Raw genomic sequence first — 16,067 nt, forward strand, 5'->3', positions numbered from 1 at the left:
ATGTACTGATAAAATCCCTGTGAACCATGTAAGTGACTTGTATAGAACGTGGGTCGACCGTCGGCTGTTGGAGAATCGGAGCCTCGGCATTTTCGGCCACATGCATTTGCCTCCGTCAACCTCCTCGATTTCTCCACCGCTTTGGGTCTTTGTCACTTCGCCATCGCCCGTCTCCCTCCCCACGCTTTCGTCCCCAGACTCCTTGATCGCCTTGCACCTTTGATAAGTTTGAACTCGGACGCTCCTACAACCAGTTCAATACTTCTGGTCACCCTCTCATGCGGCACTGAATTTTTCCTCCGCGATCCCATGGCGTCTGTTTCGCCACCAAAGCCCTGGGAGAGAGCCGGCGCTACTGCCGGTGCTACTGCTGGTAAGTGACCGCTAACTACGCAATCTCTTCTCCTCTTTTCTTGTCTCGACTTCATCCAATATTGAACCCCGCTCACGTCTATCCTCAGGCCCAGCAGGTGCATTGTCATCACCCGCGACCACATCCTCAGCGATGACTTCGACGTCTCCAACATCCACAACCCCGACCGCAGCCTCCAACACAAACACCGCCGCCCCCTCTCTCCCCTCCCGTCCTAGCACACTTAGCACAGTCGCGAACCAAAACGCATCGAATTACTCGCCATACGGCGCCTCGCGCTTCGGAACGACACCGTACTCTGGAATGGCCGGCTACGGCAGCTACTCGTCTCCGTACTCCCGGTTTGGGGGAATGGGGTCCATGTACGGTGGTATGGGCGGTTATGGAGGCATGGGCTCGATGTATGGCGGTATGGGCGGGTACGGGGGGATGTATGGAAATGGGATGGGGATGCCTGGTGACCCGAACGACCCGAACAGTTTGACGAACTCGTTTAGTCAGAGTACGCAGGCGACGTTCCAGATGATTGAGAGTATTGTTGGGGCGTTTGGTGGGTTCGCTCAGATGTTGGAGAGTACATATATGGCTACGCACAGCTCATTTTTTGGTGAGTTCTCCGCTGCTACCGATGCTGGAGTGTAGACTGACGGACTAACGTTTGCAGCTATGGTATCGGTCGCTGAACAGTTCGGAAACTTGCGCAACACTCTTGGCTCCGCCTTGGGAATCTTCACATTGATCCGGTGGTTCAGGACGTTGATTGCGAATATTACCGGTCGTCCGCCGCCAGCAGATGCAACAGCACTCACACCGGCCGCCTTTGCGGCATTCATGGGCGGCCGCTCAACACTTCCAGATGGCTCCCCCGCCCCTCCCCGCCCATCAAGGAAGCCATTCCTGATGTTCCTCGTCGCCCTCTTCGGTCTCCCATACCTCATGGGCAAACTCATCAAATCCCTTGCACGATCACAAGAAGCACAGCGCCAAAAGATGATGGTCGGTGCCAACGGCGAACCGGCACAAGCCGCTCTCGATCCATCGAAGCTCGACTTCTGCCGCGTTCTCTACGACTATACACCCGAGTCGCAAGAGACGAACGGCATCGATCTAGCCGTGAAGAAGGGTGACATTGTCGCCGTCCTCAGCAAGTCCGACCCTATGGGCAACGCCTCGGAATGGTGGCGGTGCCGTGCCCGTGACGGCCGGGTTGGATACCTCCCAGGCCCGTACCTCGAGACTATCCAGCGCAAGCCTCAACAGGCTATCACATCAGGCAGCGAAGCTGCTAGCCGAAGCAGCACGATGCAAAGCCAGTCGCAGGCCGCTGGGGAGGCTGCAGTTGCAGCACAGAAGCCCGAGATCAAGGGGAAGATGGGCGATATCTCACCAGAGAGTTTCCAGAAGAGCGCGTTCGTTTCGTAAGCGCTCTTAGCCTTTTCTCACTGAGCTTATGACCGCGGTTGGCGCCAATACCGGCTATTTCGGATGCGTTTAGCTGCTCATTGGCTGTCCTTTTCTCTTTTCATTTCATTTCTTTGTTCTACATTCGTGCTTCAGCGGCGTTGGTCCTTATTATCTTCTTTTATTTCCCATCTCTTATCTTCTCTATTTTATGTCATCCCGTCTGTCGGTGACGGTGACGAATGTGATATCCATGCTAGACGTATAATTTATATGAAAAGCATTCTACGAAACAACCATGCCTTCCTTTCATCCTGTAGATTCCTTTGGGTCCTCTCATTAAAAGTTCTACTTCTTCAAGGCAGACTCTTCACTTCCCAAGTCCGGCCACAGGATGCGCAACATTCTAAACATATCTTCCGTCCGAAATCCAGAGAAAGATCAAGGCAGCAAGGCTGAGCTTCAACTCCAAGCCTCCATCCTTCGTCCCACTTCACTTCTAACTCCAAGATTGAATCCTCCTCGGTATCTACCGATAGGGAAACCCTTCCCCGTCTGGACTCTGGAGCTGAGCTTCGAACTCCGAAATCCTGAGCCTAGACTCTTCAGACCTTGACTACATGGTTCCAGGTAGTGGATCTACTATACAAGGCTCGGATAGCCTCATACCACGATACCGCTATACAATACTGTTCTACCATTCTACGGGTCAGGTTTAGGTTACCCCTTAGGCGTCCCGCTAATTTATACAATTTTGAATCTAACTGAAGACGGCGCAAGCGCTGAGTCTCGTCTTTGACTCTCAGCTCAAGCTCAAGCTCAAGCTCGAATTCTAGCATCTTGGCTGCCAAGCACCATCTCGTATTCTGCTTCTCGGCCTCGTTTGACTTTGCTCCTGGGCAGTCTCGAAGCTTAAGCTTAGCTTTTCTTAAGAGGTTACTGATTGGGTTGTTCGGATTTTGTTTCAATTGGTTGGTTAGGTGGAATTAAAGGTTAAGGTTGAGGTTGAGGTTGGGGGTTGCTTAGTCTACTTCTCTGTATCCATGAGTATGATGGACAGCTCTGGGCTCTCAGCTTTGGTCTCTGTGTCCTTGGAGGTAATCACGAATACCTACGCGGCCGGGTAGATACGTACCTAGGTAATGAGATTGGTCCCTCAGATACTATGAGTTGAGACTACTTGCAATCCGGTGTCTAGATAGTCAATGGGTAGAATATACATATATCCTGGAGCCAGCAACAGTCTCGCACCTTAAGAGGTTGAACCTGAGTCCAAGTCAAATGCTGATCTGGCTTTGCCCACTCCAACGCGAGGAGTATATAGGTATGCATGGACGGAACTATCGTATTTCTGGAATATGTGTCTCCAAGCCGGAGTACTTCTCTACATATTTACCATCCACTACGAGCCTCATTCCTATCCTCATCCTTACCCGCGTCCCGCGAACACTTTCCTTTTATTACACTCCTCATTACACTCCCACGTTCCACTTTTCAGTTTCCACTATAAGTATGGAGTTCTCCATAGACTATACAGAGTAAATAAACCCGTAGAAACGCCGAGCCGCCGCACGGTTCACCACTCCGGTCGAGCAGACTGCTTATGGGTTTTGCGGTTCGGAACCGGTCACGGGTCACGGGTCACGGGTTCACGGCCCACTATCCACTTTTTTTCACTTGAGCTTGACTTGAGCCACATCTTTCTCCACAGCCACAGTCACCTGATATGTTCAGAGAGAAAAGAGAAAAGAGAGGAAGGTAGACTAAAGCAGGGAAGGTGAGGTGAGGTGCCGAGGTAGGCCCGGTATACCCTGTATGCTTGCTAAGTAGACAGGTTGGGGTCCAATTCGAGCCCCTCTCTTCGATATGGACAGGGTAGACGTCACTTGCATGAAATACAGTAGAGATGTTTGACATTTACATCCCAGGAATCCGAGAATCAAAGATCAACCCCCTCTTCCTGCTCCTTTCACAGAGTCAAGAGTCTAGACACAATGATCACCATTCCCGTCCTGACTCCTAGTCCTCGGTCTCTCCTCACATTCTCGCAAAAATCGCCATCTAATTGGCCCCCTCGTACCCATCCACTCCCAAGCCGTTTCAGACCCAACAATGGGGCCGCGCCTAGTCTGTTCTGGCTTAGTTTAAACGGGGCCAGGTACTAGATAGTGGGGCTTTCTTGCGAGCGTGAAGTTAGAGTGAAAGACTGAGAGTCATTGCGTAGGTTGGTTTTGGGGGCCGAATTTGATAAAGGTTACGAAGGATGAAGGATTCTGTTGTGGTTCTTGTTCAGCCTCAGCGTTGTATTTGTTGGAGTTGGAGGATTTGGATTTGAGGTTATACAGCGGGTCGATTTCGGGTTCGATTGAGATTGTTGGATTTAGGGTGGAGTTGAACTGGATTGGACTGGTTGCCTGTTGGGGAAGGGGATGGTTTGGAAACTGGGATTAAATTTCTATATAGGTATTGAATTTTAGATGAGAATGTAGCTGTACAGAGATGCTGAAAGAACGATTGAAACGGCAGATGCTGCTAGGTATCGACTAACTCCAGGGAAGCAAAGAATTTCTTCGTACAAAAACAAGGCTGGCTGGATGTAGATGAGGATGAGGAATGGCATTGTATAGTGTAGTATATCGTGCGCGTGTCGCATAACGTTTATTGTGGACGGCTGCAATTTCGAGATTGCGATTGCAGTCGTCTTTCTGATTAGGTTAATAGATGATGCTTAGCTGGGTTGATTGCTGATTTGGCAGTCCACTACCGATGAGCAGGATACGATCCTCCATCTAACTCAGCCGGCGCCCGTTGAGCATCAATACCAGCATCCATCTCCCTTGCAACATCGCCATGTAACTCCGAAGCAGGCGTATACGTGTGCATAGGCATAGTCATGGGCATCGTCTTGCTCATGGCCGGAGCAAAGTATCCGTTTCCGTGCTGGGCATATTCATCGCCTGGTGGCGGGGGACTGCCGTTGATATTGTTGTAACCACCAGCGCCGGCTTCCGCGCCCGGTGTCTTGGGCAGAGCCTTAAAGCGTCTGTACAAGAGGAACGCAAGAGCGGCGAGGATAATGAATCCCGCACCGACACCGACTCCGATTCCGGCCTTTGCGCCGGATGAGAGGCCGTCGCTGTCGCTATCGCTGTTGTCGTTTTCGTCAGCTGGGGTTTCGGTCGCGGCGGGGGGTGTGGTGGTTGTTGTGGAGGTGGTGGTTGTTGTTGAGGTTGGTGACTCTGTTGATGTTGTTGATGTGGAGGAGGTTGTTGTGGATGTGGTGGTTGTGTCGTTATCGTCGTTGTCGTCAGAGGGCTCAAGGTTGAACTTGGCCGAAGAAATCTCCTGGTCGTTGTCGCCCCAGGCTACGTCGGCAGGGAGGAAACGGAAGGTCCATTCTGTTGAGGCCTCGACGTCCGCATCGTCGAGGTTGATGGTCCATTCGTAGCTTGTTGATTCGTTGACATTCACGCCAGCTAGGTTTGTTAGCTGCTGGAAAGAAACCGTTGACAAGAGTCCCAACATACATTCAAGCTTTCGAGTATAACTGCTCCCCGTGAGCCACAAGTCCACGTCTGTGATATCGCAGTCTTCGCAGAAGAACTGGAATTGCGAGGCGAGGGCATGCTGCCAGCTGATGGTTATCGTGTTGCCGGCTGTGTAGTTTGTCGTATAGTCCGGGTACTGAGGAGAGTTCCAGAGATCCTGAACTGTGCCTGCTGCCCTGACCAAAGGCAGCAAGGCCAGAGGCAAGACCTTGACGAGGCTTCGATGCATCGTCGCCGCGAACAAAGTGCAGTGTCACAGGAGTGCGTCCACTGTCAGACGAGTATCGACGAGAGCAAAGTGCCAACAGAAGAAGACACCACGAGCAGGTGGACAGCGTCGATCACGTTAATAAGGAAAACGGGATTCCGCTTTCCTCGCATCAGGCTAACAGTCCAACGTTGTGGCTGGCTCTGCCACCACAGGTCAAATTTGGGGGAGATTACCAGTCGCAGTCTCGGTCGCGTCACTGGCAGCGCTAGAAGACTAAAGCAGAACTAAGCCATATTGCAGGAGTTAGCAGGATGCCACGGACCAACGAGGGCTGCAGCTCTTTACCAGAAACAGAGTCCTTCGAGGGCCCGTCAATCAGGCCTCCTCCCGCGGCTGTTCAGCTCGAGAACCGTAGCGGCGTAGCCTCATTTCTAGCCCGCGCCGTCGATTTGATCCCGTGTGGAGCGCCAGTGACAGGCTGACAGCGGCGAAAGACCGACTCTTCAGGATTGACAGTAAGCCACCGCACTAAGCCCCTTGAGTATTAATAGACTGCTGCAATCACACTGAAACACTGCCCTGTCTGCTGAACTGTGTTCGTAATCAGGGCAGGGTCAGGGTCAGGCCATACCAGCGGAATCAGTCCGATAATGTGGCCTTGGAGTCTAACACTATCGAGTTACGGTTGTCAGCTTAGGCGGATTATAAATGAACCCAGGGCGCTGGATTGCAATTCTGCACAGCAACGTGGAGCGCGACCGTTCAGACGGGTCGGAATTCAGACAATGGGAATTGTTGGTCTCGTTCTTGTTGGGAAATCAAGAGCTCTTACTCGCTCGTTCGGCTCAGAGAGTCTCTGTTCGACTTTGCGATAAGAATCAACGACAGGAACTGCCATTGACATCATCCTGCATCGCACAGCCTGATCTGGAGTTGTTGGAGTCGCACTGGAGTTGTTATTGAGTTCGGATGGCGCCATATCCAGTCAACTCCCACAGTGCGACTGCGACGAGTGAGTAGACATTGTCGCAGTCGTACATGTACATGAGTCAGTTATACAGTTGCGGCGAGCGAGGGGACAAGGTCGTATTGCATGGAGTCTGGAGACGGGCATGGGGCCCCAAGGAGGTTGTGTAGCCTGAACGAGTTTGGTGGGTATATGTAGTCTGCCCACTTTCCCAGTGGCCGGGGAGCAACTAGACTCTTGTTTACTGAGATCAAACAGCGGATTGTTCAATAATCAGTATTATTGAGGGCTCGGTTTTATCCGCAGTGCCGTGACCCGACAACCACTGCTGCGGCGCAGCTCTCACGACTCATGTTCACAGCTCTTCCTTGACTATTGCCTCTAGCCAAACCTAATGCAAAGTCACATCTGCTGCCAAAGTTGGAACTAGCATCAAACTCGGAGTACGCTCCAACTTCCAGGATTATTGCTAAGGTTTCTCATGGTTTCTTTTCCATGGATCAACTGGGAAGCTCTCCGATTCGGATTGGATATGATATCCCATTTCCTCTGATTTGGAATCAGTTAAACTTCTTGCTAAACTGGTGAGAGGCGGAAGTTTCCCCGCATGCTTTACTAGGGACTGCTGGCTGGCTTGGTGCAACTGTCCCCCCCTGGCTCGTAATCGCGAATGAAAGCCAGTTTCAGTATTCGTCGTGTGCGTCTTGTCCGACCGCGCGGAAGGGGCCGCAACATACTCCGTATTATTATTGCGACTCGCATTGGACTGGCTCCTGAAGGCCAGGGTCGGCGTCTCCGGTTTGTGTGTGTTTGCTGCAGCTTTGCGTAACATTGACCCAGACTGGCCAAGGAATCAATCATCAAGTTTGCTGTCTGTTTGGGTGCTTGCCCTTGCTCGGAGACATTGTTTGTTGATTGTTTTCTCTGTATGCTTGACGCGCCCTGATGGAGCTCAGAGTCGGCAAATTCCAGGGTTGATCTTGATCATCCAGTTCGTTGGTACTGGTCTGTGCAGGAGTCAGGACGATCTGATAGGCTGCCCTATTGCCCGATCTGGCTGTGGTGTTTGTTGACCTGAAAGTGTATTGATCCGCCATGGGGTAGCTCCTCGGCGGACGCGAAGTTGGAATATTCCTGAGTATGTACTCCACGAAATCATCAATAGGGGGTTCATCACCAATGTAGCAACAGCTTCTTGCCAGATCACGGGAGATTAAGACTCGAGACTCCGAGAGTCAGGGACCTGATGGTGGGCCGTGGGCAATGGATCCATATTATTACATCTCGGGGAACTCAAATCTAAGAATGACAGGGTTGTGGCTTCAGATCTCGACGTGAGCCACCCAATAGCAGGCCTCGCAGCAGGGTAGCTTTAACTTGCATTGACTCGCAGGGTGCTTCGGGAGCGTCATCCAGCAATGTGCTGTGAGCCGACAAGCCTGTAAGCTGCACCGGGATCCATCATCCGGTGGGTGCTGGGAGGAAAAAGCAATTCAGGCCCAGTCCAGTGGGTCGATCGTTCCTTCTAGGCATCAGGAACTGATGATTCAATAATCTGGATCTGGGTTGAGGTCGATCTGAACGCATAGGCGGCTAGACTCTTGGGTGGATTATAAAAGTCCAAGGTTTAATCCCTTATTGATGCCCGATGAGGATGAGCCGGCATCCTGGCGAGTCACGACATACCTCATGCTGCTCCTGTTAGATGGAGGAAAGGTGGCTCGGCTCTACCGTGCTGCGACCTGATCCAGGCAGCAATGACGGATGGGAGGGGAATGATGGCGGAGATACATCGGTATACTATAAGCAAGAGCATTAGAGATAGCCTGTCAGGGTATCATCGGATCAAATATTGGCAGCGCAAATCATTGTTTCCAACTTTGTTCGTCTCATCATCTTTTGTCCTCCTTGAAATTCCAACATATCTTCCAATATACAACCAAGTCCATCCACGCTCTATAGCCAGCACAATCTGGAGGAAAAAAAAAAAAAAGGCAAGAAAGTAAATAAAGAATATCAAAAGCGCCAGTAAAGCTCCCACAAACAAAAGCTGGTAACATTACAAAGTAACAGCAGACCGAAAAGCCTCAACAAGGCTCTGGCCATGAAGCAAGCACGAAGAAGAAGAAAGAGGCGAAAGTCCGTTCCACCTGTTTTGCTTTCGAAAAGGTAGATCGTTGAGTGGTATATTTGAGAGTTCAGCAGTCCCATAGTCAACAGTACTGCGGTTGAGTATTTGGATCTTCGACGGAGTAGTAACTTCTCGTCGTTTCCTCGTAGTTCGCGTTGACCTCCATCATCTTCCTATTGAACTTCTCTAACGCGCCTGGTTCGTCTATCGAATAGACCTCATCGATGGAGTTTTTGGGCGTATGGTGGGTCAAGGTGACGGGACTGTGAGTGATGGGGCGGGTTCTTGTGTCGTCGAGTTCAGAACCGGGTATGGCATCTGGAGGATCAACTGAGGCTTCTGTATTAACAACCGCTCTCGCACTGACGCTAGGAGGGCAAATAAACAGAAAGAGCAACTGGACTTGGGAGGCTCACATGAAAGTGGATGATGATTTTCTGGATGAGGAGACAATGTTGCGAGTCTCTCATCTGGCGGGGGAGTGTAATAACTCATATCTGAAGGTGTTGCTATCTCAAGGTCAGTAGCCGCGTCAAGAGGTGCTCCCCATGAGGACGTACATGGCTCGGGGCTTTCCTGAGGTGGCTTGACAGCACGGGAGTCGTTGGAGTCGACCTTGCGTCCGTTTCTGCGTTCGAAGCGGGTGATGCGTTTCCTGTCGACTTGCTGGCCGGCCACTCGGAAGATGGTCTGTTTGCCTCTGGCGGCCCTCTTTTCTTGCTTGCGGATCATAATATTGATCTCCTTGGCTTTGATGTTCTTGCGGACGCCCCAGCCCGCTAGTCGGTCTTTATATTGTTTTTCCCTGCTGATAGTTAGAAGGTGTTGGACTGCACGATCGAGAAGGGATGGAAAATGAAATGGGGACGCCACGGGGATCCCAAATCCAAAAGGTGATGGTATGATTGGGAGGTAGCAAACAAGCGATATTGAGGGAAAGAGGGGCAGCAAGGGAAAGGAAAGAAAGGAAAGAAAGGAAAGAAAGGAAAGAAAGGGAAGACAGACGATGCCACGAAGCCGTGGTCTTGCTCCATAATTCGCTTGACGTCTTTGAGCTTCAACTGGTCATTGCGATACAACTGCTCGATACTCCCACGAAACCTATCCCAGTCATTCGATCTGCGAGGTTTGAAGATTTTAGAGTTCTTGGGAGTGGCGGGTTCAGAGGAGGATGCTGGGGTGGGCGTTGAGAAGCTGGAGGGAGGGATGGAGCCTTCCATCATGAACTGAGCACGGGCGGTAGATTGCTCATAGTCTGGATGAAGAGGGATGAGATGAGTCTCAAATCGAGGTTAAAGTCGAGTGAGTTGAAGCGTGGAGGACGAATCGGGGATGGAGATCAGCAGAGGTGGGGGTGGGAAAGAAGGGACAGAAGAGACAGGAAGGACGAAAGAAGAAGTTGTGCAGCAGACGGAGAGGCGAGAGGCGAGAGGCGAGAAGTGAGGGAGTCAGGGAGTGAGGGAGAGGGAGTGAGTGGTATTATTATGTAGTGACCAGAGAGTCAAGGCGCAGAAAGGTGGTCAGAGCAGGAGCGCAGACAGAAGCAGCAGCACAACAATCAGACTGGAGTGAGTAGAGCAGATTGATGATGCCGCAGTATTAATAAAGAGATGGACTGTTGGTTGTTATGCATGTGTTAGCAAGTAGCAAGTAACAGCTAATAACTAACAACAGAGTGAACAACAGTCAGAGTGCGTGATGAAACTCGAGGTACTTCTACAGGCAACCGGCGCTGGTTCGCCTTTACGGGCGGAAGAAGAGCGAAGAGAGCCAGACGGGCGCTAGACAAAGTACGCTGCGGTGGATGCTGTGGGGGCCTGCCTAGCGCTGCCGGAACGAGCGACTTGCACCCAAGAGGAGGCCGCCGTTGCTTCCCCGCGCCAATGAGAGGGGAGGAGGAGGTCTGTGTACTTGGATTTGTATTTGCAGTATTGTACAGAGTAGACGAGGTTATGATGATATACTGAGTAGGTAGAGACAGAGTGAAAACATTCACATATGCTGATTATTCTCAAGAATAGTCTGTTATATTTCACCTCCAAAGTACTGCATAATGCGCCATTTCTGCAGGTGCAGCTCCTGCCATCCCAAGCTTAGTAGCCCTGCTAACGATCGCATTCTCGCTGCTGCTAGTCCTTTAGCTCTCTTTGCTTTTTCTGCCCTTTTTCAATTTTGGGGTTTAGCTTTTTGTTGCTTTTTTGCCATCGTCTGACAGCAGCTGGACTAGCTGTAAACAGGGATCGGGTTGATCGAGATTAATGCCATGTTCGATGCCTCGATTCTCGATGAGAGAACTTTCTGGAGTACATTGCTCTGCACGGACTATCTGAACCTAGGACTTATTGCCCCAGACCAGCCCCTTGACTCGAGACCGTTGGCGTTGTAACTTGTTCCTGCGGCTCCTTTGATGCCTGTCAGTTGTCAGTGTCAGAGTCCGGAGCATCCGCGGGTCTTTCTCCAGTTGCCAGAGCTCCACCAGCACCATCACCCCAATCTAATTTGCTTTCTCTCATGCCAGTTTCATCCACTTCAACGGTCACCACGCTGACACAATCGGCCCATCGGTGAGTGAGGAATGAGGAATGAGCATCGAGAACCAGGAGGTCTGAGCTCCTCCTCAGCCAAAGGTACGACCACAATTGCCGAGCGACAGCAATAATAATAATAACGGCGCGTTAATATGGAATCTGATTCCAGATTAACTTGCGACTACTGAGATGCTGGAGATAGGAAACCTCGGCCCGTCTGACGCTGACCCCGTCCGGATGCTGCATTCCATATTAACTGATCTCCAGCGACCCATAACCAGAGGCACAAGCTCGTTCAATTTCATCCCGCCACGTCGACTCTGCAAATAATCAGCCAATCACTATTTTGCCTTGTTCCCTTCCGGATGCCTGTTCCTGCTTCCGGCACAAGGTACTCCTAACCTTACTTCTGAGTCTCCTGCATGTTCTGGTCCCTGGGACTGTCGCCCGCAACGATCGCATTTGGAATAATCCCATCAACATCACCACCTGCCCAGTGCCCAGTGCCCAATGGCCCAAGTACCCCAAAATAGTCCAACCGGCTAGCCTTCCGGTCGATCAACCCGATTCCGCCTTGTGACGCAGAAGTAGACAAGGGGTGCGGGTGCCATATGCGCTTAATCGACGATGGTCGTTACTGTATAGACCATCGCAGCACTCTACTCCGCGAACGCGCTACATCGGCGTTCTAGAATGATAAACGGAGATGGGTAGAGGAGATGGGGTCATTTATCTAAATGAGGCGCCGGCGCCTTATACAAGGCGAAACCAAAGATCGATCTACCAACCACGCTACGATCGAAAGAACGATTGGGGTATGGTAGAGGCACCACAGCCATCCTCATCTACGAGTACGGGATACGCTCTTCGACGACGCCCATATCATCACCACCACCGCTAGGTACAATCACCAAGTACCCAACCGATTCTAGACCATACCCCAGACCGCAGCCGACAAGCCCAGAGCCCGGACTCCATTCTGACGTAGACTTCTTACGTAGATTGATACGGGCTACGGTACGGAGCAGATGGTCAATCTTGCATATCGCGCCCAGCCAGCCCACCCCCATCCGATCCCCGTCGCGGCGTCCCCATTGCATCCTAAACCGCCAGAGTCCCTGTCGCCAACGGACCCCGTCCCACTAGTCCGTCTCAGAAGCCACCCTAGCCAGCCGACCCAAACGCCGGATTAGTCGAAACGTGCCAGCCCAGAACCTAGTTTGAACTGCAGTGCGCGACAGGACAGGCAGGACACCCCACTAGCGCTCTAGCACGCCTGATAGTGATAGATTAGTGAATTAGTCGTGCCGTAGGAAATGTGAGCTGTCGCAAACGCAGGGAAACCGTGTGGAGAATGCGCTCATCGAGAACTGGTTATGCTAACTGTTGAATGGCCAGCGGTTGCGATTTCTGGCGCAAGGGATGGATGAGTGCCGTCTGGCTTGGACGGGTTTGGTTAGGCTCGCGAGCTTTATCTGGATGCTTAAGTCTTAGCATCCCTGAGACACTGGAGTTGTCTCAGGTTTGTGTTTCTCGGGTTTGACTTGCCTTTGACACCTATGTACTCTGTACAGTGCGGTGGCATTTACTTTTGTGGTGTCACTCTACATGGCTGCAACGGGCTATGTACACATCCACTCTCTGTCTCTCAACTACTGTATCAATCTGCCAAGCGCGGAGGAATTACTGGATTCTTTGCGTTATCGAGTTGATCTGTTCTGTTCATGTCTTACCCTGCCTCATCTTGTCTGGTCTTGTCTTGATCTGAAATCACGCTGTTCTGGAGGTTGCGCCAGCCGGGGATAGATGCGCATGACACTTACAGGTGATCACACCTACAGACAGACAGACATGACGTCCAGCAAGGGATCAATTATTACAACACAACCACCTAGGTATCTACTCTGTACGGAATACGGAGTACGGAGTACCAGATGGAACAAGCTACCTGACTCATGCACCCCTTCGAGCCAGATACATCTCTGATTCCTCCTGAATCGATATCGCCGATATCACCGGTCTCACTCTCGACGACGCACCGCAACTTAACTCAACTCAACCCGGCACCCGGGATTTGATCGAGTTTCAAACCCCAGGGACAAGCAGACAGATGAGCGACTCACGAGCCAGGATCGCAACCAGCGACGAATCAATAGAGTACCTACCTAGTACCTACTAACTAACACGACTCATGCCCTGGCTTCTGCCCTGACTCAGGAAAGAAGCAATAAGGATATATCGATTACGGAGTACACTTATCTTTAATAATCGATCCTGCTATACGGGGTCCGGGTACTAACTACCAGCTACCAATGGATAGAGATAGAGACCGAGTCATGTTGTTAAAGAGATTGATATACAGTACCCCTTCTATGTCGGTGTAGTACGTACGAGGCTGTTAGGTACCTGTACGTGTATGCAGCACATACTCTAGCTCTCAGCTAGGTACTAGTTCCAATACGGCGAAACAAACAAACAAAGACAAAGCAATTAGTTTAGCAAGGTAGCATATCTGATCGGCCCCTGGTGCGAATCCTGGCCCCTGGATCTCGGGATTACATTGGCGCTTACATACATACACACATAAGCCACTGGGCCAGTCTACATCCAAAGCACCATCGAAAAGCTGACATAGAATCAGACTCATATCAAGCGCCGAACACCGAGCAGGATGATACCTACCTAGGTATGATCCTGATAGGTAGCGCTAGCGCTACCTTACCTACTACCTACCGTACTAACAGGAAACAGTTAGACACTCGCAACTAACCCAATCCGTCTAGGTAGCGATGCCTTCCCTTCAATTCCACCAACCAGTTAGCCTAAGTCACCCAGGTAAGGTATGTATGTACATACTAGAGCGGAAGAGGGATGGAATGAAAGCACGGGACCACGTCCGTACTTACCAACTCAACAACAGGCGTACTTTCATCCAACCTCAGCCGGTCCCGCGGGCTTCCAAAATACGGGGCGTCGTCGGGCGGGTGGTGCGCTTATCCGGCCGTGGGAAAGTACGGTCTACTCCCGCTTAGGTTCTTTCATACTAAGTCCCGTCCCATGAGATACTTAGGTACATACAAGGTACTACCTAAGCGAACTGGACTACTGATATATGTATAACGTTAAATATACCGATACAAAGTATAGTATAGCAACGTATGTACCTAAGTAGAAGGCAGACCGCAAGGCGCACACGCACACGCACGCGCAAGAAGGGCATTGATGATATTTGCCAAGGGTAAATCATTTGAGATGGGCCAGAAGTACGTCTTCCTCCCTTGGATGGAAAGGACGGGGGTGGAAGAAGTACAGAGTGTACGTAGTGTTGACGCTCGCTTTGCTGTACCTAGACTGGAGTATGGAGTATGGAGTACCTAGTGTAGTGTATGCGTTGTACCGTACCCAGTGTCTCGACTCTCGACCCTCGATTCTGGACCGAGTCTCAGCCTTGGCCTTTGAATCGGTATTTGTGTTAGAATTTAGGATTTAGGATTTAGGATGCTGATGCTGATCTCAGGTCCCGAACCTAGATGCCTAAAATTCAGACTGTCGTTCTCGTATACAGATAGGTATAGTTTAGTGAAGGATATGATTCGCAAGGTCTAATAATATCTAAATTTATGCATGTCCGCTGTCTAGTCGAGAGTACACTTGCTAGGTAGTCCAGGCCAGGCCAGGCCACAACCACGAATAGTACGAAACAAAACACAAAGACAAGGCTGATGAAAGACGATCTCGAGTCCTGATTACTGGGACCCAGTGTCACAGACTAAAAGTCGCAAGCCGGAGCAGCGGAACTCCGACTTGTTGGGGCTTGGGACATCGATGGATTCAGGATTGAAGGAGGATTATTGAAGACCCCATGAAGATTGAGGATTAAGGATCAAGAATAGATTGATGGAGAACGGAGACAGACTAGACCAGGCAACTAAGGTAAGAGGCGAGACTAGATCCTGATGGTGTGCCCGGGAGCGGCCCGCAACATTCTTCGTCGTTGACGTGTAGGATCAGCGAGTGGCCAATTTTTGGAGTCAGAGGCGAGTTGGGTTATCTCAGTCAGGGCTGATAGTCAAGGACAAGGACAAGGAGTCAAGGTTTGAGAATTCCAGATCTCGAAACTAGATCCTGAGGATTGATGCCGATCTAGACTGCGACGAGGAATCCCGAGGAAGTGGTACTTGTAGAAGGCAAAGCAGTGGATACATTATTGAGATCCTTCTTTGTTTGGGGTTCTTTGTTCGCTGCGCCAAAAGTCATCCTTATTCCTTTCCGCTTTTCGGCCCCTTTTGTTTTCTTTTTCTTGGCGCAGGAATGCGACAGGGACAATAGAGGGCCAGTGAATAGGCGATATTGGATAGTACTGGTCGACGGCAGGATAGGCAGGCCAACGCAAGCCACCGACCGCCTCCTCCTGGGTTGTACGCCGTGGAGCCCGAGAGTAAGGTCAACCATGGGCGTGGGATGATAAGGCAAAGCCCGGCGGCAGCCACCGCAGGGCGTGGTGCATACGTGGGTTGGTTGAGATGCGGTTCTATGTAAAGTTGAGTTCAGAAACCGGTTGAATCGGCTGCATCAGCCAGACGAGCGACCAGAGTCCCAGACCGACTAATTGCTCCTACCCAGAGTACAGATGGCAGATGATAGATGCCTCATTGAACCGTTCGGTCAGAGACAGCCTAAATGATGATCTCCCGCCGCCGGTTGATGTTCTGGGTTATCAGAGTCCAGCCAAGACAACAGGGAGAACCACAAGGCCGGAGATTGGGGGTGAGAGCGATCTGCTACGCTGGCGTTGCCGGCCCTTGCTGAAATGATTTGATTTTCCTGCCGCTAGGCATGCTGATTCCATGATTCCTTCGACTATACCTTTCTCCGTTTAGCAGATTGTCTCGGATAATATTATGAGAT

The 16,067-nt window shown here is 51.0% G+C and overlaps 3 protein-coding genes across 3 annotated transcripts; 1 reads left to right on the plus strand and 2 right to left on the minus strand.

Moving 5' to 3' along the window:
- Positions 1–101: 101 nt before the first annotated feature.
- Positions 102–1,963, plus strand: pex13 (peroxin PEX13). The gene is made up of 3 exons (XM_073765528.1): positions 102–373; positions 462–980; positions 1,038–1,963. Exons 1-3 carry the CDS (start codon positions 310–312, stop codon positions 1,793–1,795), a joined length of 1,341 nt encoding a protein of 446 aa, XP_073632310.1. The 5' UTR covers positions 102–309; the 3' UTR covers positions 1,796–1,963.
- A 2,284-nt stretch (positions 1,964–4,247) lies between these two features.
- On the minus strand, positions 4,248–5,551 carry BDV14DRAFT_196171 (uncharacterized protein; the record flags this gene model as incomplete). The annotated part of the gene is made up of 3 exons (XM_073772381.1): positions 4,248–4,479; positions 4,539–5,250; positions 5,302–5,551. 3 exons carry the CDS (start codon positions 5,549–5,551, stop codon positions 4,248–4,250), a joined length of 1,194 nt encoding a protein of 397 aa, XP_073632311.1.
- A 2,930-nt stretch (positions 5,552–8,481) lies between these two features.
- Positions 8,482–10,352, minus strand: BDV14DRAFT_165718 (Clr5 domain-containing protein). Its single transcript, XM_073767367.1, has 3 exons — positions 9,637–10,352; positions 9,048–9,436; positions 8,482–8,961 (listed from the first exon to the last, which is right to left on the minus strand). The coding sequence occupies exons 1-3, from the start codon at positions 9,852–9,854 to the stop codon at positions 8,714–8,716; spliced, it is 855 nt and encodes a 284-aa protein (XP_073632312.1). The 5' UTR covers positions 9,855–10,352; the 3' UTR covers positions 8,482–8,713.
- Positions 10,353–16,067: the final 5,715 nt, after the last annotated feature.

Source organism: Aspergillus stella-maris, assembly GCF_047715825.1.
Source record: "Aspergillus stella-maris strain CBS 113639 unplaced genomic scaffold BDV14scaffold_5, whole genome shotgun sequence".
Lineage (NCBI taxonomy): Eukaryota > Fungi > Ascomycota > Eurotiomycetes > Eurotiales > Aspergillaceae > Aspergillus > Aspergillus stella-maris.

Coding starts and splice junctions, on each gene's coding strand:
- pex13 (XM_073765528.1), top strand. CDS start 310: ATGGCGTCTGTTTCGCCACCAAAGCCCTGGGAGAGAGCCGGCGCTACT. Junction 374..461: donor TACTGCCGGTGCTACTGCTG/GTAAGTGACCGC, acceptor GTCTATCCTCAG/GCCCAGCAGGTGCATTGTCA. Junction 981..1,037: donor TACGCACAGCTCATTTTTTG/GTGAGTTCTCCG, acceptor TAACGTTTGCAG/CTATGGTATCGGTCGCTGAA.
- BDV14DRAFT_165718 (XM_073767367.1), bottom strand. CDS start 9,854: ATGATGGAAGGCTCCATCCCTCCCTCCAGCTTCTCAACGCCCACCCCA. Junction 9,437..9,636: donor GACCACGGCTTCGTGGCATC/GTCTGTCTTCCC, acceptor AACTATCAGCAG/GGAAAAACAATATAAAGACC. Junction 8,962..9,047: donor AAATCATCATCCACTTTCAT/GTGAGCCTCCCA, acceptor CAGAAGCCTCAG/TTGATCCTCCAGATGCCATA.